This window comes from Chiloscyllium plagiosum, unplaced genomic scaffold, assembly GCF_037043375.1.
Source record: "Chiloscyllium plagiosum isolate Xiang-an unplaced genomic scaffold, Cpla_swu_hap1 HiC_scaffold_41, whole genome shotgun sequence".
NCBI classification, from domain to species: Eukaryota; Metazoa; Chordata; class Chondrichthyes; order Orectolobiformes; family Hemiscylliidae; genus Chiloscyllium; species Chiloscyllium plagiosum.
Window position 1 is genome coordinate 5,591,649 of NW_028270179.1, and position 26,217 is coordinate 5,617,865.

General features: G+C 43.7%; 1 protein-coding gene across 1 annotated transcript in view; it reads left to right on the top strand.

The window, feature by feature from the left end:
• The window catches only part of LOC148138134 (uncharacterized), a 47,769-nt gene that overhangs the window by 14,635 nt on the left and 6,917 nt on the right, over window positions 1–26,217 (top strand). The window contains exons 2-4 of the mRNA XM_087981823.1: window positions 14,945–15,052; window positions 19,225–20,119; window positions 22,313–22,488. Of these exons, the coding sequence (XP_087837949.1) occupies window positions 14,945–15,052; window positions 19,225–20,119; window positions 22,313–22,488 (1,179 nt within the window). The remainder of the gene's footprint in view (window positions 1–14,944; window positions 15,053–19,224; window positions 20,120–22,312; window positions 22,489–26,217) is intronic.

A 26,217-nucleotide genomic window follows, 5' to 3' on the forward strand; every position in this document is an offset into this window, starting at 1 on the left:
GACTGGACACGTATTTACATCGCTTGCCTGCGTGCATTTTGATTTAGATTTTATTATCACGTGTGCTTTACAGTAAGAATACAATGTATAGAGTGAAATTTAATTGTTGCCATAAAATAGCGACGTCATGAATGATGTTAAAAGCAGGAAAAATGATATAGCTAGAAGATAGTCCATCAATTCTGAGCCAGTTTATTCCCGTTAACGACGCCTGCAATGGCAAATTATTGAAGGGGATGTTTTTCGAAATGATTCAAAATTGTCTCCGACGGATCCAAAGAATCACATGGAATGCGACTGTGGTGCCAAGGATGTAGATTAAAAAGATCAGTTCTGAGCTTATGTAGTTCTTTAGAAAACTTGAGATATCAAGAACAGACTGATGTTGCGAAATTCTATCCTTTTGTCTTCATAAACAAATATGACTCCAATGCACATGTGTGGACTTGGGGTGTGGGGGTAGGAAGGGTGTGATTGCTCTGTGAATTTAAATTATCCAAGATCCTTTTGTCAAATTGTTGTTTTCCAGATCAACATTAATGAATTCACGAGAGAGGACGAGGATCACATTCTGAAGGACAATGTTCAGAATAGTCTGTGGACGTGGGCATGCAAGGTCAGATAAGTTTAATGATCCAACCTTCTCCCCAGTCCCTGCCCCATCCTCTTATTTATCTCTAAACGCCCTTCTTATTCCCTCTATATTCCTTATGAAGGGCTTATGCCCGAAACGTCGACTCTCCGGCACCTCGGAAGCTGCCTGACCTCCTGCCATTTTAGTGCTACTCTTTTCGACATTGACTCAGCAGCGTTTCCCGGACCCACTTTCCCTCACCCTAAGTCCTGCCGCTGTTACAATTGAGCTGTGATATGTCTTTGGTGCCGTTTATATGGAGGAACACTCATTTAACTCGAGAAGAATGAAAGTATCTGCAATTTCATACTCGTGCCTTGGAGGGTGACCAACGAGTGGAAAGTATTTGCATGTATTGTTCGAGTCCTTTACGGTGTTTTCAGCTTAGGACTGCAGTCAAAGTATGTTTTCTTTGAACCCAATTACAAGCCATGAAAATTGGAGGACAAGCTAATGTTTATTGAACATCCCTAATTACCACAGTGCTGAGAAGAGTCAAAGGCATTGCTGTGGGTCTGGAGTCTTATGACGATTTTCCAGGGTTCGAGAGTGTGGTTTTGGAAAAGCACAGCAGGTCATGCAGCATCCGAGGAACAGGAGTATCGACGTTTCGGACATAAGCCCTTCAACAGGACGATTACATTTTGATATCTTGCCCTCTTTTACCTTCTCCAAATACAGCACTTTGCTTTTATCTCACTTAATCTCAATACAATCAATTTTGTAAATTAATCATATATTCCTTCCCACTTCCCTATTTGGTCCATGTCCCGTTTGGATTCTGAGCTAACCTTGTTAACTGTTCACTTTATCGCAATTTTACTGTCATTTGCAAACATACTAAACAACCATTCCATATTATATTGTTTCAGTCATTCACAAGATGTGGGCATCGCTGGATAAGCCAGCATTTATTGCGCACGTCGAGGACAGAAAATGCACGTAAAAGTCAAGAATATTTCTATGTACCTGGCGTCACATGTACATCTTTCCAAGTAAGGACGGCAGTTCCCTTCCGCAAAAAGTCAGTTGTGAACCAAATGTTCGTTATTCAGTAAGCGATAATGGATGGTTCGTTATCATCAACTCTTTTTTTCCGATTTAAAAAAAATCAACTTCTATTTTCAGAGAGCAGTATTTGAACTAGGGTCCCCAGAACGTTAGTTATGTGTCTGGACGAGGAGGGCAGCGTTCGTACACCTATGGCACCGCCTCCCCGAGTGGATAATCCGCATGATGAAGCAAGTTTCCCATATCTCATCTCCATTACCCGATGAATCTGATCTCCCACCTTCAGTAATCTTATGGTCCCAAAGTGCAAGGACAGTTGGAGCTGCCTAGCGTCCAACGTTTCACTGAGTACTCCCTTATCTCGCTCAGTCTTGAAAAACTCAAGTTCAACAGAATCAATTTCCATCTGCAACTGGTCTGCCCAATCCACTAACGTTCTTCTAAAGCATTAGACCGCTGGCATACTGTCAACCACTTGGCAGATTTGGCGCCATCTGGAAAACTTACTTGTCATCCCTCAGGTTTTCGTCGACATTCTTCACATGTCATCGCAAACAAGGAAGGAGGCCAGTGTGTATTCCTGTGGTACGCCACTGCATTCCAGTCATACACAAATTCCACCACTACCTTCATGATGCTGAGAATCTTTTGTCTCTAACTTGACGAGATTTCCCCCGATCTGACACGTCTTCTTTCCATTATTTATCAAGCACAGAGGATCAGGATAGTGCATGTGCATAGTTCCTTCAAGAAGGCAGGGCAGACAGATGAGGTGGCTAAGAAGTCAGAAGTAACAGCTGCCTTTACCAGGCGATCTTGTCTCAGCATGGTTTGACTTACAACTGGAGAGATCTACCAGGAAGTTGTCCTCTCTGAAAACATCTGCAAAGATGCTGTCCTTCGTGATTGTAGTGGTCTTGGGATTGGATGATGCTGTCTTAGGAGACTGTGCAATTTCTGTAGTGTGCCTGGTAGATGGTACACACAGGTGTAATACTGCATCGTGGCTGATGGACTGAGCGAGGGGGATAGTGGTCAGTATTATGTGTCAGGGACTGGCGTGTTGCTGACCTGTCAAATTTCTTAATTGATGTTAGATGAGCACACAATTAGGCTTATGGAGACTATTCCTTCACAGTCCTGAATAATGTCTCATCGTTGGTGGCACAGGTTTTGGGAAGGGGTTTGTAGGCAAGAGTTGTAGTGCTCTACCCAGGATTTGCAGCTTCTTACATCTATAAGAATAGTCACTTTCAATTTCCGCTTCGTATGGGGATTTGCAGAACCTTATCTGGGGCAGTGCTGGAGACTGTGCATATTTCTCGTCTCCAAAGTGTAGGTTAGATTTGATTCCACTGGAGAGATGGTGAAACGAAGATTCAGCAGGATGTTACCCGGGATGGAGCAGGTTAGCTATGAAGAGAGGATGGATAGTTTCGTTGAATAATTTGGAGCAGTGAAGGTTCAAATTGGATCAGACACATGTGTGGACGATTTTGACAGGCGTGAATAAGCTGAATAAAAGAATCCTCTTCCGCTCAGCTGCAGTGTGAAAGCACGGGGCCATCATATTATGGTGAAAGGCATGAGAGGTTTCGAGAAGGTATGAGGATATCTCTTTCAACTGCCTGTGAGGGTAGTTGAGGCTGGATAACTCAATCTTTAAAGGTGCTCTAAGCTACACTTGAAATGTCATAGCATTAGAAGCCATTAACCTCGTGAGGCAAAGTGTGACGAGAATAGATTGATAGTCGGTGTTTCTTTTAGTTGATGTCGACTCAGTGAGACAAGGACCTTTTTTGTACTGTCTGACTCTGTGATTCTATGAGACAAGCCGGTGGAAGCAGAAACCCTCAGGACAGTTCAAAATGTTTTAGGCAGGTAATTGTTATGCCAAGTCATAGAAGGTTTAATTTAAACGCGATCAGCGAATGGTGAGGTATGGGACGCGAACATTTAGATGCTTTGTTTCCTGACAGCGCAGACATAATGGGCTGAAAGATTTGTTTATTTGCCACATGCCTCTATGCCGCGGAGACATGAATAAAAGTCGGTCTTGCACATGGAGTTAAAAAAAGACTGTAGAGACTCCAGTCACCCCAGTCCACAAGGTTTACGGAGATGGTTGTTTTGTTAGTCAGGGCGTGCGGTTGTGCAATCTCTCTTATACAATTTGAACACCTTTCCTTGTGGGAGGCACAGGGTAACTGTTATTCAAATTCCATTTTTTTTCCAAATTACGGTTTAAAAACCGCAGTAAAAGCCGCTCTTGAGGGAAAATCAATCGAGCTTTCCTCACGGCGTTTGTCAAATCATTGGAGACAACAACACATATTGCAGAACTCCATTGTTAAATACCAATACGCCCCCATCTACCACGACAGCTTTTCAGCCGCACATCACATTGTCGCCTATGACCTGTCAAAACTTATTTTCTAGAGTGTGTCTGGTGGTGAATCTACAAGCAGCCTTCGACTTGAAGTTCCCTGCAGTCTTCAGCATTCAACATTGAGTTCCCTTATTGCACAGCACTAACGCCTGCTTACTTTTGGATTAGCAAAAATGTATCTCTCTTAGATTTAAAATCAACAACTAATTCAAGATAGAATGCCTTTTGTGGAAGACATTTTGAAATATCTACCACCCACCGGTTGTGTGTAGATTTATTTTTTTAATATCAATTCTGAACACTGCGGCCATAATTTTTAGTCTGAGCCTGCTCATTCTAGAATAAAATAATTTATCTTCACCTCATCATCAAAACTCGACCTACTCTTGTGAAATTGGGCAAAACTGGTGACGGAGATGATAGCGGCAGAGCAGGATTAAACCAGTGGCCAGAGGTCTATTAACTTTAATACAGTACTGGATTGGAGCAAGGCGAATTTTGATGGAAGTATATCAGGAATTGTAGAGTTTATTTGGAACAGCTTGTTTGCAAGTAAAGGCCTTTGATAAGTTTCCACATGGGAGGCTGCTCTGGAAAGTAAGATTACATAGATCCAGGGTGATGTAGCAAACTCAGTGCATTTTAGCTTCATGGTCGGAAGAAGCGTTTAAGAGGGGAAGGATGCTTGTTGGACGGGAGGCCTGTGACTCGGCTCATTCCTATTTGTTACTTATGTCAATGATTTGAATGATAATATACAAGGCATGATTAGTAATTTTGTAGATGATGCTAAAATATAAGCAATCCTTCACATTGACAAGGTTATCAAAATTTGCAGCAGAAACATGCCTGCTTGGGAAGTGTGCCGAGGAAAGACAAATTGGAGTGTAAAATAGATAAGTGTGAGGTCTTGCATTTTGCAAACTCAAATCAAGGTAGGACTTTCATGGTAAATTCTAGGGCCGTTCAGAGTGTAGTGGAACAGAGGGACCTTGTAGATCAGGTGTACAGTTCTCTGCAAGTGGAGTCACAGGTAGACAGGACAGTGAAGAAAGTTTTTGGCAACTTCATCGTTTAAGCCTTTGAGTATAGACGTTGCGAAGTTAGATTGCAGTTGTACACGACTTTGGTGAGGCTGCACTTGGTGTATAGTGTTAAATTTCGGCCAAATTGTTAAAGGAAAGACTGGAAAGAGTGCAAATGAAATATACAAGGATGTCTCCAGGACTCAGCCGTCTGCGTTATAGGCAAAGTTTGGAAACACATGGACTCCTGTGCTTAGAGTTTCGGAGAATAAGAGAGGAACTCAAAGAAGTGTATAAGATAATGAGTATGGATGCACTCAGTCTTTTTCCCAGGATTATGGAATCAAGGAATATAGGGCATCAGGTTAAGGTTCGAGGAAAATAATAAAAGGGAACATGAGGGGCAGCGATTTTGCTCAGAGGGTGGTACACATATGGAATGATCTGCCAGAGGAAGTATTTGATGCGAGTACATTAAGAACATTTAAAAGGTATTCGTGCCTCTATATGGAGAGAAAAGATTTAGAAGGAGAGCCTCTCGACACAGGTAATCAGTCATGAACCGTCAATAAATAATTCGAACAATGAAAACACTAAGTCACTGATAAATTGCCCGCACCACACACATATAGGCACGGTTAAAACTATTGATTTCAGAGGCGGAGAGCAGGATCGAAAAGTAATCAACTGACCCCGCTCCGCAAGCATTACTGGAAAGATCATCTTGAGTATAGACGTCTGGATGTGTTTGGTCTGCTTATCCTGGTTTGTTCTTGAGGAATTTGCGCACTGTATTTTTTGAGTATCTGTTCTTCTTGAATACGTTGTTTTGGTGGTTCTCCTCTGTATAGGCGATCCTACGTAGGACAAACAGGAAGTAAGTTAACCCCAGGATACACCAACACCAGCTAGCGACAAAAGGAGATGACCCACTCTCCCTCGTAGCCCAACACACGGATGAAAAAAGCCACCATTTTGACTGGGACAACACATCTAACCTGGAACAGGCTTAGCAAAGACATGCCAGAGAATTCCTAGAGGCCTGGCACTCCAACCATAACGCCATAAACAAACACATAGATCTAGAGGCCATCGATCAACCCCTGAGAAAACGAACAGGAAATGACAACATCACAAACCCCAGGAACCCCATCCAGGAGAAAAATATAAATAGAAAGCAGGAGACAACAGCTTCGCTTCACTTGGAGGTCGCCACTGATGATGTTACCTAGCCAGGTAATGAAACATCTGGATATCAAACCTACAGCTCGGCGATCAAACCTACACCCTAAATCATCTTGTTCCTTATTGTATTGTTTTTTGACCTTCATTTTTCGGTTTCTTTTAATTAATTGCAGAAGATACATAGTGCCTCGTGCACAACTAGAAAAGCCTTATAGCAAATGGTGAGGGGGAACGAACTGTCTATCTTCGTGTTTTATACATGCACCAACTACAGAAATGTTTGGAACTTGTAGACTTGTGATGTTTTCGGTCCAACAGCCCTATCCCCAAGCTATGTATCGACGTAAGAGCCAAACACATCGTTGTTGGCAGGCAATCAAATACCGTGATCAATAATTTCACAGATAAATAAAATTTTGTGGCGACAAACAGTGAGGAGCATAATCGTAGCTTGCAGGAAGGCGCAGATTGGAACTCAACCTGGAGATATGTCAGGTGATGTGCTTTTTCAGGACAAACTAGAATATAGAATGCATGGTGAACAATCAATATCTGACTAGCACAGATTAGCAGAGGAACATTAAATTGTTTGTCCACCATGGAACTCGACAGTCTGGAAACAGATTATTCAGCCCAACAAACCCACACCAACCCTACAAAGAGCATCCAAACCAGACCAACTGCTTACTCCGGTAATCCTTCATTTCCCTGAAGACCGCACATAAACTACACATCCTTTAAAACTATGAGCAATTCATCATAATGCACACATCTTTTGACTGTGGATGGACTCAGAGCCACCAGGCAGAAACCCACGTATAAACAGGGATTACGTGCAAACTCCACACAGACCGTAGCCTGAGATTTTAAATCAAGCCCAGGTCCCTGATGATACATGCAGCAGTGCTAACTAATGAGCCAACGTGCCACCTGTTCTATAGTATGTCAGGATTCGTGGATAAAATGTTTAAGAAGGCATATGGTGGACATTCATTTGTGAATCAAAACAGAGCGTTTGCATCCTGGAATTGCAATCAACGTTGGTTCTGCTACAACTAGAGCATAGCGTATGTTCCGGAATCCACATCACAGAATAACGTCATTCCACTACAAAGGGTGAAATGATGATTTGGAGGGCGAAGTGGGAATTTAGCAAAAAAGGTTCTGTTATGAAGAGAGATTACACAAACTGGGGTTGCTTTCATGACAGGAGAACAGACAGAGAGGTGATGTGATTGAGATATACAAAGTTAGCAGTGACCCTGACAGGGTGGGCAAGAAGAAATATAATTCCTTCAGGGAAGGAAATATGAACAGGTGGCAAAGATTTAAGGTCAGGATCAGGCGTTTTCGAGGAGAATTGAGGCATTTTTTCAGACAGAGAGTGGCTTCAATATGGAAATCACTAGCTGGCATGTTGCACAAGGTGAAACCCTTCGTAAAATGAAAGAGGTATTTATATTAGCACGTGTAATGCCAAGTCATGCACGGTTAAGGGCCGAGTTCGGTGAAATGAGATGCAAAATGTTAATTTGATAGATTAACGGTGCAGAGCGTAGGGGTGCATTAGCCTGTTCCTGTCCTATAGATCTTTATATCTGCTCACTTGACAAAGGTTTGCTTATTTCACATTACCACGAGCTGAGGCTCCTCTGTCACTCGCCCCCCTCCCCGCCTCCCGCTTGTTGAGACACTGTATGAACAGTGATGATAATGAAAACAGAACATTGAATGTCGAAATTTACAGCACAATCCAGGCCCTTACACACTCAATGTTGGGCCGACCCGTGAAATTAATTTGATGCCCAGTTAACCTACTGAATTCCAGTATTATCCAAATGTCTGTCCAAAGTCCATTTAAATGCATTCAATTTCGGCGAGTCGACCAATGTTGCAGGCAGGCCGCTCCACGCTCCTACTACTCTCTGAGTTAAGAAAATACCCGGAATAACTGTCCTAAATGTATCAACTCTCAATCGAAAAAAATGTCTCCTCATGTTAGCCTTCACTATGAGAGTAAAATGGCACTCACTATCCATTCTATCTAACAATCAGATTATCTCGATTAAGTCTTGAATCAGTCACGTCAAAATCTTCTTCTATCCAATGAAACAGCCTCAGTTTCCCCAGTCTTTCCTCGAAAGAAATTTCTTCCATACCAGGCAGCTTCCTACTAATTCTCCTCTGAACCCTATTCCAAAGCTTCCACATTTTTCCTTTAATGCAGTGACGAGAACTGAACACAATATTCCAAGAGCGGCTTTCCCATTGCCTTATACAGCTGAAGCATGACCACGTGGCTCCTAAACTCAATCCGTCGACCAATAAACGCCAACACACCATTTGGATTCTCCAAAACCCTATCAACCATGGAGGTAACTTCCAGGGATTCATGTTCTAGGACACCGAGATCTCTCTGTAGACCGTCCTGCATTCCTCTCATTCCTTCTGAAGGGAACTACCTCACAACTTTCTGCATTAAACTCTATTTGCCATTTCTCAGCCCAGCACTGCAACTTATGTATGACCGTCTGTTATCCACAACATCCTTCAGCATTATTGGAAACTCTGCCTAACTTTGTGTCATCCGCAAATTTATTAACCCTAACTTTCAAACCCACATCCAAATCACTTTAAAGAAATGACAAACAGCAGTGGTGGCACACCACTGGTAACTGAAGTCCGAGATGAAACTTTTTCATCAATCAATTCGTCTACTTTCAAAGAGCCAATTTCTGATTCAAACCGCTCAAACACCTTCCATCCCGAACCGCCGTATTTTTTGAAACATTCTATCGTGTGGAACCTTATTAAACGCCTTACTAAAGTCCATTTAAACCATAGCAACGCTGTACCTGCATCCACCTGTTTTGTCACCTTTTCTAAGCACTGAGTAATGTTAATAAAGCACGACCCACTCTTTACAGAACAGTGTTGACGAGACCTAATCAAACTGTTCATTTCCAGATGGTTATAAATTCTATCGCTAATAACCTTTTCCAACATCTTACCCTTAACGGAAGTAATGCTCACTGGCATATATTACCAAGGTTGTCCCGAGTCCCCTTCTTAAACAAGAGAATGACATTTACCAACCTCCAGCCTTCTGGCACTAATCCTGTCTACAATCATGACATAAGTATAGAAGCCAACGTCTCTGCAGTCTCATCCCTGGTTTGCAAGAGAATCTGTGGATAAATCACATTCAACACAGGGGCTTACTTATTTTCAAATTGCGAAAAACCCATTTTTGTCAACCTCAGTCCCATACAATATTGTAGCCTGTAACTCCGTATTCTCAATAACATTGCCCTTTTACAATGTGAATACTGAGAAAAGTATTTATAACATGCTTCCCTTATTCCTCAGATTCCCCAGTCAAATTTCCACTATTGTCTTCGATTGGCCTGAACCTTACCCTCGTCATTCTTTTATTCCTGATATACTTGTGGATGCCTTGTGGCTTTCCTTGATCCTATCCGCCAACAGCCTCTTTTGTCCCCTTCTAGTACTTCTTGCTCTTCTCTCTTTAGATCTGTTCTGGCTAACTTCTAACTCTCTAGCCCACTATCCACCGTGACAACATATTACTCTCGCTCCTGTTGAGAATGGTCTTTGATATCCTTTCTATATCGCTGGAGCAATTCGGAGGCCGAGAGAACCCTGCCAACAAATGACCTCTCCTTTCTTGTTTCTAATGTCATCCCAAATTATTTCAGTCATTGAGTCCCCAACCGATCTCTCAGCTGCTGCCGTGCTTTCCCTGATTAAAAATGCCACACATCTCTGTTCTTTCTGACACTTCTAAATCCCGGAGTCTAAAACAATTATTCCTGCCCCTCCTCGAATCATGTTTCTGAAATGATCACCAGATTGAAAGTTCAGGGACCAACCCATGCTGTAAGGTCACCCACCTTATTCCGGAGCAAGAGTGAGGTTTTGCACATCGGTTAAAAAAAAAGAATTCAGGGACGGATTATTTTCTAATCGGTAAGAAAATTCGGAAAGCCAAAGTACAAATCGATCTGGGAGTGCTACTCTTGGTTTCTCTAAAGGTTGACTTGCAGGTTGAGTCCGTGATTAAGAAAGCAAATGTAATGTTGTCATTCATCTGAAGAGAGTTGGACTGTATAAGGAGGGATGTGCTACTAAGAATTTATAAAGCTCTGGTTAGGACACATTTAGAATTGTGCATCCAGTTTTGGGCCCACACCTCAGGAAGGAGGGACTGGCACTGGAGCATGTCCAGCAGAGTTTCACACGGATGATCCGTGAATGGCAGGCCGTACATATGATGATGTCTGAGGATCCTGGGAATGTATTCATTGGAGTTTAGAATGTTGAGGCGTGATCTAATAGAAACCTACAAAATAATGCATGGTTTAGAAAGGGTGGAAGCTGGTAATTTGTTTGTCAGGCGGGAATACTAGGCACAGTGGGCACAGCCTGAGGATTAAAGAGCTTCAATTTAAAACGGAGATGAAGAGACATTTCGTCAGCCAGAGAGTGGCGGACCTGTGAAATTCATTTCCACGGAGCACAGTGGAGACCCGGATATTAAATGTCTTCAGGGTAGAATTTGATATATTCTTAATCTTGCAAGGAATTAAGGGATTGGCGAGAGTGCGGGTAACTGGCGTTGAAATGCCCATCAGCCATGTCTGAATGGTGTAGTGTACTGAATGGGTCGAATAACCTTACTTTCATCCCTATGTCTTATGGACTTATGAATGCTCCTGCCATTGAATTACACACGTTTCAAACCAACTTGCGGGTTGCCTGTAACCTCTCACAACCTTGTAAATCTATCCCAGACCTCACTACCCTCAACCTCCTGTCTGCTGCAACAACAATTGAAGTTCCCATCCGACTTTTGCATTGGATTATATTCCCCCCGCCAGCCCCCAGGGAGCAGAAGCAATTTTCTCACCCAGCATATTGATACCACTCTAGTTCAGATGAGACCATCCTGTTTGTAGAAAATCGACCATTCCCAGAAAGAGCTCCAATTATCCAAGAATACAAAACTCTTCCAGCTGAACCATTCCTGCAGCCACGTGTTCAAATCCATTCTCTCCCAGTCCTTGCTTCGCTAACATGTGCCACGGGCAACAAACTAGAGATAATAACTCTGTTTGTTCCATCTCTCAGCTTACAACCTAGCTCCCTGAACTTTTAGAACATAGAACATAGAAGAATACAGCGCAGTACAGGCCCTTCGGCCCTCGATGTTGCGCCGATCCAAGCCCACCTAACCTACACTAGCCCACTATCCTCCATATGCCTATCCAATGCCCGCTTAAATGCCCATAATGAGGGAGAGTCCACCACTGCTAATGGCAGGGCATTCCATGAACTCACGACTCGCTGAGTAAAGAACCTACCCCTAACATCTGTCCTGTACCTATCCCCCCCCCCCTTAATTTAAAGCTATGCCCCCTTGTAATAGCTGACTCCATACGAGGAAAAAGATTCTCACTGTCGACCCTATCTAAACCCCTAATCATCTGATACACCTCTATCACGTCACCCCAAAACCTTCTTTTCTCCAATGAAAACAACCCCAAGTGCCTCAGCCTCTCCTCATTCGATCTTTCTACCATACCAGGCAACATCCTGGTAAACCTCCTCTGCACCCGTTCCAGTGCCTCCACATCCTTCCTATAGTATGGCGACCAAAACTGCACACAATACTCCAGATGTGGCCGCACCAGAGTCTTATACAACTGCAATATAACCTCAGTACATCGGAACTCAATTCCTCTACCAATAAAAGCCAGTACGCCATATGCCTTCTTCACCGCACTATTTACCTGGGTGGCAATTTTCAAAGATTTGTGTACATGGACACCAAGAGCCCTCTGCTCATCCACACTACCAAGTATCCGACCGTTAGCCCAGTACCCCATCTTTTTATTACTCTTACCAAAGTGAATCACCTCCCACTTAGCTACATTGAACTCCATTTGCCACCTTTCTGCCCAGTTCTGCAGCTTATCTATATCCCGCTGTAACCTGCCACATCTTTCCTCACTGTCTACAACTCTTCCGACTTTCGTATCATCCACAAACTTGCTCACCCAACTTTCGAACCCCTCCTCCAGGTCATTTATAAAAATGACAAACAGCAATGGTCCCAAAACAGATCCTTGCGGAACACCGCTAGTGACGGCACTCCAAGATGAACCTTTGCCATCAACTACTACCCTCTGTCTTCTTCCAGCCAGCCAACTCGTAATCCAAACCTCCAACTCACCCTCAATGCCATACCTCCGCATTGTTTGCAGTAGTCTACCATGGGGAACCTTATCAAACGCCTTACTAAAATCCATATACACCACATCTACTGCTTTCCCCTCGTCCACCTCCTTAGTCACCTTCTCAAATAATTCAATAAGGTTTGTGAGGCACGACCTGCCCTTCACAAAACCATGCTGACTATCCTTGATCACATTATTCCTATCCAGATGTTCATAAATCCTATCCCTTACAATTCTCTCTAAGATTTTGCCCACAACAGAAGTGAGACTCACCGACCTATAGTTACGAGGGTTATCCCTACTCCCCTTCTTGAACAAGGGAACCACATTTGCTAGCCTCCAATCTTCTGGCACTACTCCTGTAGACAACGAGGACATAAGAATCAAGGCCAATGGCTCTGCAATCTCCTCCCTTGCTTCCCAGAGAATCCTAGGATAAATGCCATCAGGCCCACGGGACTTATCTATTTTCACCCTTTCCAGAATTTCCAACACCTCTTCTCTACATACCTCAAAGCCATCCATTCTACTTAATAGTGACTCAGTACTCACATTGACAACAATGTCCTGTTCCTGATTGAATACTGACGAAAAGTATTCATTCAGTGTCTCCCCAATCTCTTCAGCCTCCACACGCAACTTCCCACTACTATCCTTGACTGGACCTATTCCTACCTTAGTCATTCTTTTATTCCTGACATACCTATAGAAAGGCTTAGGGTTTTCCCTTATCCTACCAACTAAGGACCTTTCATGCCCCTTCCTTGCTGCTCTTAGCTCTCTCTTCAGGTCCTTCCTGGCTACCTTATAACTCTCAATCGCCCCAATTGAACCTTCACTCCTCATCTTTACATAGGCCGCCCTCTTCCATTTAACAAGGGATTCCAATTCCTTATTAAACCACGGCTCCCTCACACGACCCTTTCCTCCCTGCCTGACGGGCACATACTTATCAAGGACACTCAATAGTTGCTCCTTGAACAAGCTCCACATATCAATTACACCCTTGCCTTGAAGCTTACTTTTCCAGGCCACACATCCTAAGTCATGCCTCACAGCATCATAATTTCCCTGCCCCCATCTATAACTCTTGCCCTGTAGTGCACACTTATCCCTCTCCATCACTAGAGTAAAGGTCACCGAATTTTGGTCACTGTCCCCAAAGTGCTCACCTACCTCTAATTCTAACACCTGGCCTGGTTCATTACCCAGAACCAAATCCAGTATGGCCTCACCTCTTGTTGGCCTATCTACATATTGTGTCAGGAAACCCTCCTGCACACATTGGACAAACACTGACCCATCTAACGAACTTGAGCTATAGCTTTCCCAATAAATATTTTGCCTTAGGTCCTTACCTATCTTCCTAACTCTTCCGTTGGTGACAACCTAGACAACGACTTGGGTCTGCTTCTATTACCCGTCAAGGATAACGATAACATGATCAGAAACATCACAAACCTTGGCACCTGGGAGAAAACAAACCAATCGTGAGTCACTCTAGTTCCCACAAAAGCTGCTTTCTGTCCTCCTGACTATGGACTCTCCAATGACTAAATCTCTGCTCCTCTTCCCCTTCCCCTCTGAGCAGCAGGGACAGGCTCTCCACCAGCGATCTATTCCCCATTACCTACCCCTGTTGCGTCTTTCCCCCAACATTATCCAAAACGGGACACTTGTTGCTGAGGCGTACCACCACAAAAAATCCCTGCACTGCCTAAAGGTCCCTTTCCCTACCCCTGACGGTAATCTATTCACCTTCTTCATGTGGCTGTAGAATAACTACCTCACTGTAACTCCTCAAATTAACTGTCTCTGCCTTCTGAAAGACCCGACGTTCATCCAGTTCCAGCTGCAGCTCCAGAACTTGGTTTTCGAGGCATTGGATTTGGGTGTATTTCTCACCGATGAAGTCAGCATTGAGCGTGAAGTGACTTAATTAACAAACGTGCAGAAATCCTTTGAACCATCCTTGTTGTGTAAGAATGATCATTTTCTCCCCATTTCAATACACAGCGTAAAAAAAAATATTTATTTTAAATTACATTGTATTCCAACAGACCAACTGTCTTGCTCTCGGTTCAGCCGGCTAAAAGAGCGACACATATACTGTGTAATTTTCTGAGTTTAGATTAACAAGCGCTTTGGGTTTCACAAAAAAGAGGTCTGGATTTTTAAGTGTGACTGAAATCAACTGAGTTTCACAAAAAAAAAGCCATCTGGATTTTTAGCTTTGACTGTAAGTGGAATAAAAAATCCTATTAACAAACTCACGTGTTGACGTGTTGATAGCAGCCCCACATCGATGAGTAATGTCTCTCAGGGACTTCTCTCTCTGCTCCATATAAGGATTCGTGGCTTAACTGCACAGAATAATCCTCCACCAACTGACGGGAAAGCGTCATGAATTTCAATGATTTCTATCCATATTTTCTTGAAGGATACGGCATCCATTTATCATGGGTTAATGGAGCCTTTTACATCCAAGGTATATTTCAGGATTTTGAGAGGATATACTACCCACTACTTGCTGTCATCAGTGTCCCCCGTAAGTGCTAAGCGTCCTTATCATTTTTCTAAACCGTGTTGTACTCTTCACTCAAGGTCCTGAAACGATTCCTGATCGACGTTTGCTTGTAGATCGATTGTTGATTCCTCCTTACTCCCCTTGGTATATATGGTGAACTGTAAAGCTATATTAGTCCAGTCTACCTTACGATGTCGACATAGTGACTCCTGGAGACGAGTTGGATTGATTCGTTGCTTCTTATTCTCGTGCATATGGATCTATTTATCTATGAACAAATGAGGAAGGTCACCTGCAGTCGTCTGCAGTAGGTTGGCGATATTTGTTTGATAGACCATGAATAATGTGTCCAAAATTCTGCGTCTGTAGATCCATTGTATTTAATATAAGATGAGAGCATAGCAGGATAGAGACACAAATACACACAATCTCTCACAGAATCTCACTTTTACCAAAATGCATACACCCACTATCACTCACATACAATCTTTCAGATTCTTTCCCAAATGCACATAAACATTCACTCTCACTTTCTCGCTGTATCTATTACAGACGTGCACACATACACACATACACAGACACACACAGACATACAGATACACACACACATTCACACCACAATCTATGACAAACACGCATATATTCTGACAGTCGCACCCGCACACACTCGCAAAATACGCCCCATGTCGAAAAGGGTGGTGCTGGAAAAGCACAGTGGAGTGGCAGCATCCCAGGAGGAGGAGAGATGACGTTTAGAGCATCAGACCATCATCAGCAATAAGGGGGTGGGACAAGGGGCCTGAGGGATAAATGGGATTTGCAGGGAAAGATAACTGAGAATGCGATTTTTAAATTGAGTTTGGCAATGATGGAGATTGTTTGGAAAAGAGGGCGGAGCGGAGAGGTGAAGAAAAATGGAGAGTTAGGACAGTTCATGAGGGCGGAGCTGATTTTGAAGGTTGGCTGTGGAATAGGGTGGGGAGTGGGGTGGGAAGGAAGTAAAGAACGTGGTGAAATGTACATTGATCCGGTGCATTCGGAGGATCCCATGGGCGGAAGATAATGTCTTCTTCCTCCAGGCGTCGCGAGACGAGAGTCTGGCAGTGGAGGAGATCCAAACTCGCATGTTCTTGACTGTTAAGACGGGGAGGTAAAGTGTTCTGCCACAGGTCGTTGGATTATTTACTCCATGTTACCGATAGATGATCTCAGAAACGTTCCACAAGTAGCCTTCCAGTCACCCAATTTCGAGGAGATCACACCAAAAGCAATGACAACAGTAGATGACGTGTGCAGAAGCAACGCTAAATCTCTGTGCAAATGCGAAATGATCGTTTTGGAACATGGATGGAGGTGAGTTTGAAGGTGTCTCTGCAAGTTCTGTCATTCAGTGATGTGAAGGAAAGGGGCCAGGAGTGGATAATGTGGTGGTGGAGGCCGTGGACCTAACGAGGGAGTCACAGTGGTTGCTGCGAAAGGCAGATAGCAGTGGAAAGAGAAATATATCCCAAGTGGCAGACATGACTGAGGGTGTTAAGTTGTACCTAGAGGTTGGTGTGGTGCAAGTTGAGGAGCGGGGAATTCTGACCTTGTTGCAATTGAAGGGTTAGGGTTTAAGGGAAGAGGTGAGCGAAATGGAGGAGATGCACTGGAGAGAGTTTTCGACTCGGTGGAGAGGAATTTGCAGACCTTGAAGATGGAGGCCATCTGGGAATTTCTTTGGTGGCTTAGATGCGGCAGATAAATGGTACTGAATGGATCGAGCTTTCACAGATGCCAAGGTGGGAGGAGGTGCTGTGCAGGTAGCTGTGGGAGGCAGTGGGATTCAATTCGATATCAGTGTTGGGTCTGTCACCGGAAAAGAAGACGGACAGGAAGTGGAGGGAGGTGCCCGAGATGGTCTCGGTGTATTTGAGGTCAGGGTAGAAGGTATTGGTGAGGCTAATGAATTGTTCATGCTGCTCTCGGGAGCGGGAGATGTCGCCGATACATTCTTGATGAAGCGGTGAAAATGGTGGAGATTGGGACCCATGCAGGTGGCCAGGATTAACTCTTTTCACTGCAGGAAGTGAGATGATTGGAAGAAGGTTTTGTTGAGGGTGAGGTCCAGTTCAGCAAATCGGACGATCGTGTCAGTGGAACTGTACCATTTGGGTCATCGGATGAGGACGAAATTGAGGGCTTGCAGGCCTTATTTATGGCAGAAGAATATGAAGGGGGTCTACATATCCATGGTGAAGATGAGGCTTGGGAGCCAGATAAATGAATGTCATGGACGAGGTGGATGGATTGGGTGACAGCCCGAACATATGCTGGGAGAACCTAGACCAAGCTGGACAGGAGAGTGCCGAGGTATGGATTAGCACCTTCTTTGTGGAAGGAGATGTGTGAGACATTAGGTCAACCAGGGCAGTCAGGTTTGTGAATTTTAGGTCGTAGATAGAACCGGGCAATGCGATGTTGCCGGCTGAGGTTTGAGGCTGTGGATGGGAGATCCCCGAGGTGATGAGTTTGTGGGCGGTCTAGATGATGATAGTTTGGTGTTGGAGGGTGAGCGTGTGGTTAAGTGGGCAGCAGGAAAATGCGTCCCTGAGTTGATGCCAGTCTTCAGAGTTGTGGAGATTAGTGCACCAACCTGCCTCTGTGCCCGCTTTGTCAACTGGTTTGGTGAGTAGCGATAGACAACAGTATTGTTCCCAGCAGTGCCTGCCTCTTCCTCGAGTATGGGGAACAGTGCATCTTCGCAGCTGCACCGGCACCATTCCCAAACATTTCCCCCGCTATATTGATGATTGTATCAGCGCCATCTCGTGCTACAACGAGGTGTTTGAACAGTACATAAATTTTAATAAGACTTTATACCCTGACCACAAATTCACCTGGACCATTTCGCTCACCTCCCTCTTTTCTGTACCTCTCTATTTCCGTTTCTGGCGCCAGACTTAACACAGAAAGTAATTTCCCGTCTCACTTGGTCGACGACAGCCTTCAGCACATCTCTTTTTCTGCACATATGCCCTTGAAGTGCACCCACCCAATCACAGCAAGCACAGACCGCACCCCCCCCCCCCCCCCCCAGCTCCTCACCTTCTACCCCACCAACCACCAGATACAACGCATCATCCTCGGCTATTTATACCATCTACAAACAGACCATGCCACCAGAGATATATTTCCCGTCCAACCCTACTTGCGTTCCGCAGACACCATTTGCTCCGGACTCCCTTGTTCGGTCCACAGCCCACAGCAACCTACAATCCACTCCCAGCATCATCCCTTGCCAACGTACGACATACAAAACCTCCGCCGACTCACCACTGTCCAAGTCCCAAAGGGTCCTTCCATAACCGAAAGTAATTTAACTTCACTTCCACACACATCTTCTACTGTGTCTGTTGCTCTCACTGTGCACTCCTCCAATTAAAGGAGCTAGGGCACTTACTTGCAGAACGTTTCGGAGATCATCTCCGAGACACACGCACAAAGTCCCCATCGCCCTGTGGCCAAATACTTTAACTCCCCTTCCCAATCCGCCAAATGCATGCACATCCTGAGCCGTTTCCACATCCAACATCTAGTCACCCAACAACTGGATGAATAATGCCGCATCTTCCGCCTTTCATCTTTGCAACCACATGGGATCAATGCAGGTTTCTTCAGTTTCTTCATTCGCCACCACCCCTCTTGTTCCAACTTCTTCCAGAGCCAACATTCCGACTCGACACCACCCTCTGGAATTGTCCAAACTGTCCATCTTCGTTCCCACAAATCCCTTCCACCCTCCTTTCCGACCAATCACCATAATCCCTCACCTCCATCTACCTATCGCATTCTCGGCTAACTTCCCTACCGTCCAAACCCTCCCATTGATCTCTCAACCCATTGGCCTATCCCCTGATTGCTGACGAGAGCTTCTGCTCGAAATGTCGATTCTACTGCTACTTGGATGCTCCCTGACAGGCTGTGCATTCCCAGCACCACATTTTCGACACTTTCTCCGATAACGTTATTTTAACTAATTACCTAAATCAGAGTGGAGAATGCGAATTTGGAAGGTATTTGTTGATTATTCTGCAATGTGATTTCTGAATGGGAAACATAGTGCACCACTGATGGATAGAGTGAAAGTTGATGATTGCAGTTTCTTCCCTCATCAAATCTTGTGTCTTATATCAAAGTTTCCATTTCCACAGTTAATATAGTGACGATTGTGATCCTGTTCCGTGGGAAGTGTGGACTCTCCAGGTGTGTCACTCTCTATCTGATGGCCATGGCAATGGCAGATTTACTGGTGGTCATCCTTGACCTGATATTAAGACATATTCCGATTGTTTATTCAGACGTCTTTATTTTCTTGGAGGTTATAGATGTGTGCAACATTCATGCTGTCCTGCTTTATGCAGCATCCGATTGCTCAGTCTGGTTCACCGTCACATTCACCTTCGACCGCTGGGTGGCCATTCGCTGCCAGAAGTTGAAAACTAAGTATTGTAGTGAGAAGACAGCGGCGGTTGTTCTCGGAATAGTGACTGTACTCAGCTGCTTAAATAATATCAGCTGGTATTTTATGTATAACGGTAATTATGGTTTATCTAATCATCCTATGTTTTGTGGTATAGAATTGAGTGATGATAATTTAGAGTTATGGGCCATAATTGAAATTGTTCACTACATTCTCACACCCTGTCTCCCATTCTTCCTGATTCTGCTACTCAACATTTTCACTGTCAGACATATTGTAGTGAGCAGCAGAGCCCGCAGGAGACTCCGGGCTCAGAGCAATGGGGAGGGTCCTAGAGACGTGGAGATGGAGAACAGGAGAAAATCAATTGTTCTTCTGTTTATGATTTCTGGCAACTTCATCCTGCTGTGGGCAGTGTTTGCCGTGAATGCAATGCTTGAACGAATGGATAATCTGGGCTATTTCATTTATGTGCCCGAATATGTCCTAGAATTAGGATTTATTCTCCAGCTCCTGAGTTGCTGCACAAACACTGGAATCTACGTCGTGACACAGAATAGGTTCAGAGGACAATTCAAGAATTTGGTGATATATCCCTTCAGTCTGATCACTCATTTAATCAAACGGCAAGATTAACTCCTGCTCTTGGTTCCCATGACACGCCCTACTTCACAACGACGATTTAGACTAATTGACATACGATATTCCAAATATAATCCGACTAGAGCCTTGCACAGCAGTAGCAGAATATCCATGGATTTTCATTCTAGCACTGTCAAAATGGATGGCTTCCTTCCCTCCAAGTGAACCTGCAAACCAAACTATAGAAACCCCGAAACAGGACTCACAAATCACTCATGGCTTCAAAATTCTGAATTCCTCTCTAATTGAGAAAACAATCTATGCCCCTTCTCCTTGCAATCATATTGCATCTCGTTCTATTTTTTATCCATATTGTATTCCATTTTAACATTACAGTTGACTGTCTTGATGCGAAAGCTTGCAAAATAATATGGCTATTCGATGTTGATTGACACAACGATTAAAAATAGATATGGATAAAAATCTGTTGTGGTTTTTAGACAATCATTTGACATAAATATTAAAATATTGTCTTCAGCCACTTCCTTTCAGACCAACTCGCCCTCCTATCGAACGCTTCCCAATTTAAAGTATAGTTTACACATCTAAACATCTTATGAACATTCGTAACCTCGCATTTTATGTCCTTGTTTTCGATCAGTCACTTCATTCTCCACTCTCTTCGTCTGCCCTAGTCCTTCAGCATCCTCCCCAGCTTGTTAACAGTCCTACCAGACCGCAAACTATATGATTGAACTCTTAGAACGTTTCCAAAATTTCGTTCCCCTCAGTCTACACTCTCGTCATCTCTTGGCCAAAATGCACAGTTCAAAGGAAATTTCCTTTACTTCATATCCCTTAAATCTTGGCGTGAAGCAAAAATCATTCACGCAGACTTAAAATTAATAATTGACGCAGCAACCTCTGCCATTTCTGCAAATGTTCCAAATATTTCGCACCCTTTGCGTGGAACAGCTCTTTCGAAATCTCACTTGCACAGTCACGTCCTAAATCGCAGAACATGCCCCCAGTTCTAAAGCCCCCAATGTGTGGATAGACCATCTCTTTAAATAAATTAGAGTGGTGCTGGAGAAGCACTGCATGTCAGGCAGCATCCGAGGAGCAGGAAAATCGAAGTTTCAGGCAAAAGCCCTTAAACAGGAATAGAGGCAGGCTGTCTGCAGAGTGGAGAGGTCAATGTGAGGGGGTGGGGGTGGGTAGAATGTAGCATAGATTACAATTGGTGATTGGGGTCAGAGAGGAGGGTGATAGGTCAGAGAGGAGGGTGGGGGAAGTTAGCAAAGAGTACAATGGGGGAATGGAGTGGGGATGAAGGTGATAGGTCATAGAGGAGGGTGGGGTGGATAGGTGGAAAGGAAGATTCTTCATGTCACTTCAGTTCCAGCCTCTAGCTCAGCACTGCCCCATGACCTGTCCTACCTGCCTATCTTCCTTTCCACCTATCCACTCTACCCACCTCTCCGACGTATCACCTTCATCCCCACCCCATTCATGCATTGTGTTCTTTGCGAAAGGTCCCAACCCTCTTCTCTGAACTATCACCTCCATCCCCACCCCCATTCACCTATTGTACTATATGCTACTTTCTCCACACCCCACCCCCTCACATTTGTCTTTCCATTCTGCAGGCACCCTTCTTCTATTCCTCATGAAGGGCTTTTGCTCGATACGTCGATTTTCCTGCTCCTCGAATGCTGCCTGACCTGCTCTGCTTTTGCAGCACCACTCTAATCAATATAAGAATTAAAAAGGGAAGTTAACTGAGGAGATATTTTGAGATGTGTTGGAAATCATGAGAGTATGACTACTACCATTAGAGTACTTTACCTGAATTCGTAATCAGGTCAATGAATTAACAGCACAACTCATTTCGAATGAATATATTTTAGTAGACATTATGGAGACATGGTTACAGGATGGCCATGACTGAGAGTTAATTCTCCAGCGTTTCAGAGTAGTTGGAACGACCGACAGGAAGGTAAAGGAAGTGGTGTAGCTCTGATATTCAGGGACAACATCAGAATAAGTTTGAATTCATTTGGGTGGCAATTAGAAATTCGAAGACAAAAAAACTCACTGATATGCACAGTCAAAAGGACACAAAATAATGACATCACACGGGAGAGGGCAAAAAAATAAAAAAAAATACTAATGCCTGCAAAATGACACGGCAACTATCACGGGGGATTTTAATCTCATTTGATTGTTCGAACCAGCTCTGTCTGGGCCGCTTTGTGGACGGGTTATGTTGAGTGCATCCGAGATAGTAACTTAGAGAAGAATGCAATGAAACCGAAGAAGGAGCAAACAATCCTTGGTGATGCCCTGTGTAATGAGACAGAAATAGCTAATGACCCCATAGTTAGGGATCCTCTTGGAAAGAGCAAACACAGTATCTTTGAATTCAGAACACAGATGGACATGTGAAGGTAAAAGCCAAAAGCAGAGTTCTGTGCCTAAACAACAGAGACTACAATAGACTGAGGGGGAACTGGGCTAAAGTAGATTGGAAACAAATATTTTATGGTGGGACAGTTGACTTGCAGTGGAAGACTTTTAATGCAACTTTCCAAAGATTTTAGGAAAAGTATACTCAGTGAAAATGAAGGACTGTAAGAAAATGGATAATCTTTCACGGTGTTTTTCGAAAAAAAAAGTATTCTACCCAATTGGAACAGAAGGCATACAAATTGGTCAAGTATAGTAGGAAAATAGAAGATTTGGAATAATAAATTAAAGGTCACCAGAAACTCACAAGCGTCGTTATAAAGAAAAGGATCAAAGAACACGAGAAAAAAATGACGAGCACAAGCTATAAAGATGGAAAGCAAAAACGTCTATAAAATATAAAACAAAATGAGTTGCTAAAATAAACATTGATCCTTTGGAGGATGAGAAGGGGCATTTAGTTAGAAGGTAGGATGACTTGGCTCAGGCATCGAATATGTATTTTTCATCGGTCATCACAGTGTCCAACATTAAGAACATGCCAATAATTCACAAAGTGATGAAGTTAGATGACTACATGGAAACAATCATTATTCGTGTACTGTGAGACATGCTAAAGGAGCTCAGGTAGAGAGGTCTCGTGGCCCTGGTGGAATGCATCCCAGAGACGTAAAAGAGATGGCGGGAGAACCGGAAAGTGCACTTGTATAATTTTCCAAAATGCGCTGGACTCTGGGGCAGATCTAGTAGATTGGAAAAGAGCATGTGTTTCACCACTGTTTAAAAAGGAAATTAGACAAAAGATGTATTAGGCAATCGAACGGTTAGCTTAGTCTTTGTCATGGGAAGATGTTTCAGTCTATTATACAGGAAGAAATAGCAAGCATTTTGATCGAAATTCTCCAGTTGAGTGGACGCAGCATGTATACATGAAAGATAGGTCATAGCTAACAAGTCTTTGGAATTCTATGAAGACATGCTGAGCGAGGTGGACAGCGGTGATCCAGTGGATCTGGTGTAGCTAGATTTCCAAAAGACTAGGACAAGTGCCACACAAAGGCTGCTGCATAACATAAAGATGCATGGTGTTACGGGTTAATTATTAGAAAGGCTAGAGAACTGGTTGACTAACAGGAAACAAAGAGCGGTGATAAATAATTGACAGACTAGTTGGCAATATGTAACTTGTGGTGTGCCTCAGCCAGTAATGTTGGGACTGAAATTATTTACAATTTATATAGATGATTTGGAGTTGGGGATCACTTTGACTGTGTCAAGTTTGTAGGTGGAACTGAAATGAGTGACCGATCAAAATGCACAAAGGACTTTGAAACCTTGCAGAGGAACTTAGATGCTTTAAGTGAATGACCAAAGCCGTGGCTGGTGGCATACAATGTCAATAAACGGCAAGTCCTACACTTTGTTAAGAGTAACAGTAAAAAAAGATGATTGTTTAAATTGAAAAATGTTGCAGCACGCTGTGTTCAGAGGGGCCCGGATGTACTTTTACATGAATCACAGAGCCGTTGGTCTGCAGGCAGAAGAAGGAATTAGGAAGGGAAATGAAATTTTGCCTTTCATTGCTGAAGGGATTGTGTTTTAAAGCAGGGACTTCTTGTTGCATCTGTAAAGGCGTCGTTAAGGGCACAACTGGAATACTGCTTGCAGTTTCGGTTTCCATACATGGGAAATGATGTACAATCACTAGAGGGGCTGCAGTGGAGGTACACGAGGTTAATTGGGGAGGTGAGGGTGGCCGACTTATGTGGACACACTGAGTAGACTGGCATTGTATTCATTCGATTATTGAAGAATGAGTAGTGATCTCACTCAAACAAATACAACTATGAAGGGAACAGATCAGATCGAAGCAGAGAGGATGTTTCCATAGGCAGTTGAAACGAGGACAGGAGGGAATAGCATTAAAATCATGGGGAGCATAGTTAGCCCGGAATTGGAAAGGAACTTCTTCATCCAGAGGGTTCTATGTCTGTGGAAATCCTTGCGCAGTGAAGTATTGATGCCATTTTTGTAAACTTTTTAAAAGGTAAGACAGGTTTTTAATCAAGGAAGGAACTAAGGGTGATGATGACAGTGCGGCTAAGTGGAGCTGAATCCACGAAAAGATCAGCAACAGTTTTATGAATGGCAGAGCACGCTCCAAGCGCCAGATGACCTACTTCTGCTCCTAGTTTTCATGTTATTAGATTAGTTTCCCTACAGCGTGGAAACAGGCCCTTCGTCCCAACAAGTCCACATCAACCCTCCAAAGAGTAACCCACACACACCCATTTCCCTCTGACTAGTGCACCTTACACTGGGCAATGTAGTATGGCCAATTCACCTGATCTGCAGATCCTTGTGACTGTGGGCAGAAACCGGAGCACCCGGAGGAAACCCACGCCGAGACGGGGAGGCTAGAATCGAACCCGTGTCCCTGATGCGGTGAGGCACCAGTGCAAACCACTGACGCACCATGCCGTGTTTACATGTGCACAATATTCTGAAAGCAAAGTCAAGGAGGTGGAGTTCCTTTCATGATCAAGCATGAAATGACAGCTGCACTCAGAAAAGAAACTGGCATGAAGGATCAGAATATTGAATTATTTCAAGTGGAAATTAAAATCAAGGGAGGAACTTTAAACATGGACAGATTGAATATTGAACTGGGAGGATGCCATTCAGCCTTTCCAGCCTGCTCAGTCATCCATCACTATTGTGACAGATGGTACAACACAATAGCCTAACCGTGATTTCTCCCCATAACGTTTGATAACAAGACGGCCTCAAGTGCTATACCCAGCCTCTTCTTGACCACATTTCATGCTTCCTGTAGTAATGATTTACACAGGTTTACCCTGTATTTGCGTCCTAAATTGTCCACTCGAATCCTCATACAGTGACCCCTGATTCTGGACGTCCCAACCATCAGGAACATCGTCTCTGCATCTACACTGTCTATTCTTCTTAGACTGTTCTTCGTCTATATGAGATCCTCGCTCATTCATCCGAACTCAACGAAAAAGAAACATAACTGAGTAAATGTCTGCTCATACGTTAGTCCCACCATCCCCGGAATCACTCTGGTAAAACTTCACTTCACTCCCACGAGAGCAAGAGCATCCATCCTCAAAAAAGCAGACAACCTTTCGATGTGACCACACCAAGGCCTTATATAACAGCCACAAAACATCCCTGTCCCTGCACTCGCAGTGAAGGCCAACATAATATTTGCCTTGTTTACCGTCTGTTGCACGGATGCACAAGAAGTCCAAAGTCCCACTGCACACTTGCTTCCTCCCAATTCGCAGCCATTCAGTTCCTAATCTGCCGTCTTGTTTTTGCATTCGAAGTGAATATCCTCAAATTTCTGCCAATTTCCTAACATCTGCCATTGCTTTGCCCACTCAGCAGATCTGTTCACAACTTGCTGATGGATCTCTGCATCTTCGAAACATTTTACCATCCCATCGAATGTGATACTGCCTGCTAGATTTGAGATGTTACATTTTGTTCCCTCAATCAAATCATTAACATATATTGTTTATAGCTTCGATACTAGAACGAATCATTCTGACACCATACCAGTTATTCTCTACCAAATGAAAAATAAATATTAATTCCTCTTCTTTGCTTGCTCTCTGCCAAACAGTTTTCTATTCAGGAACTGTGT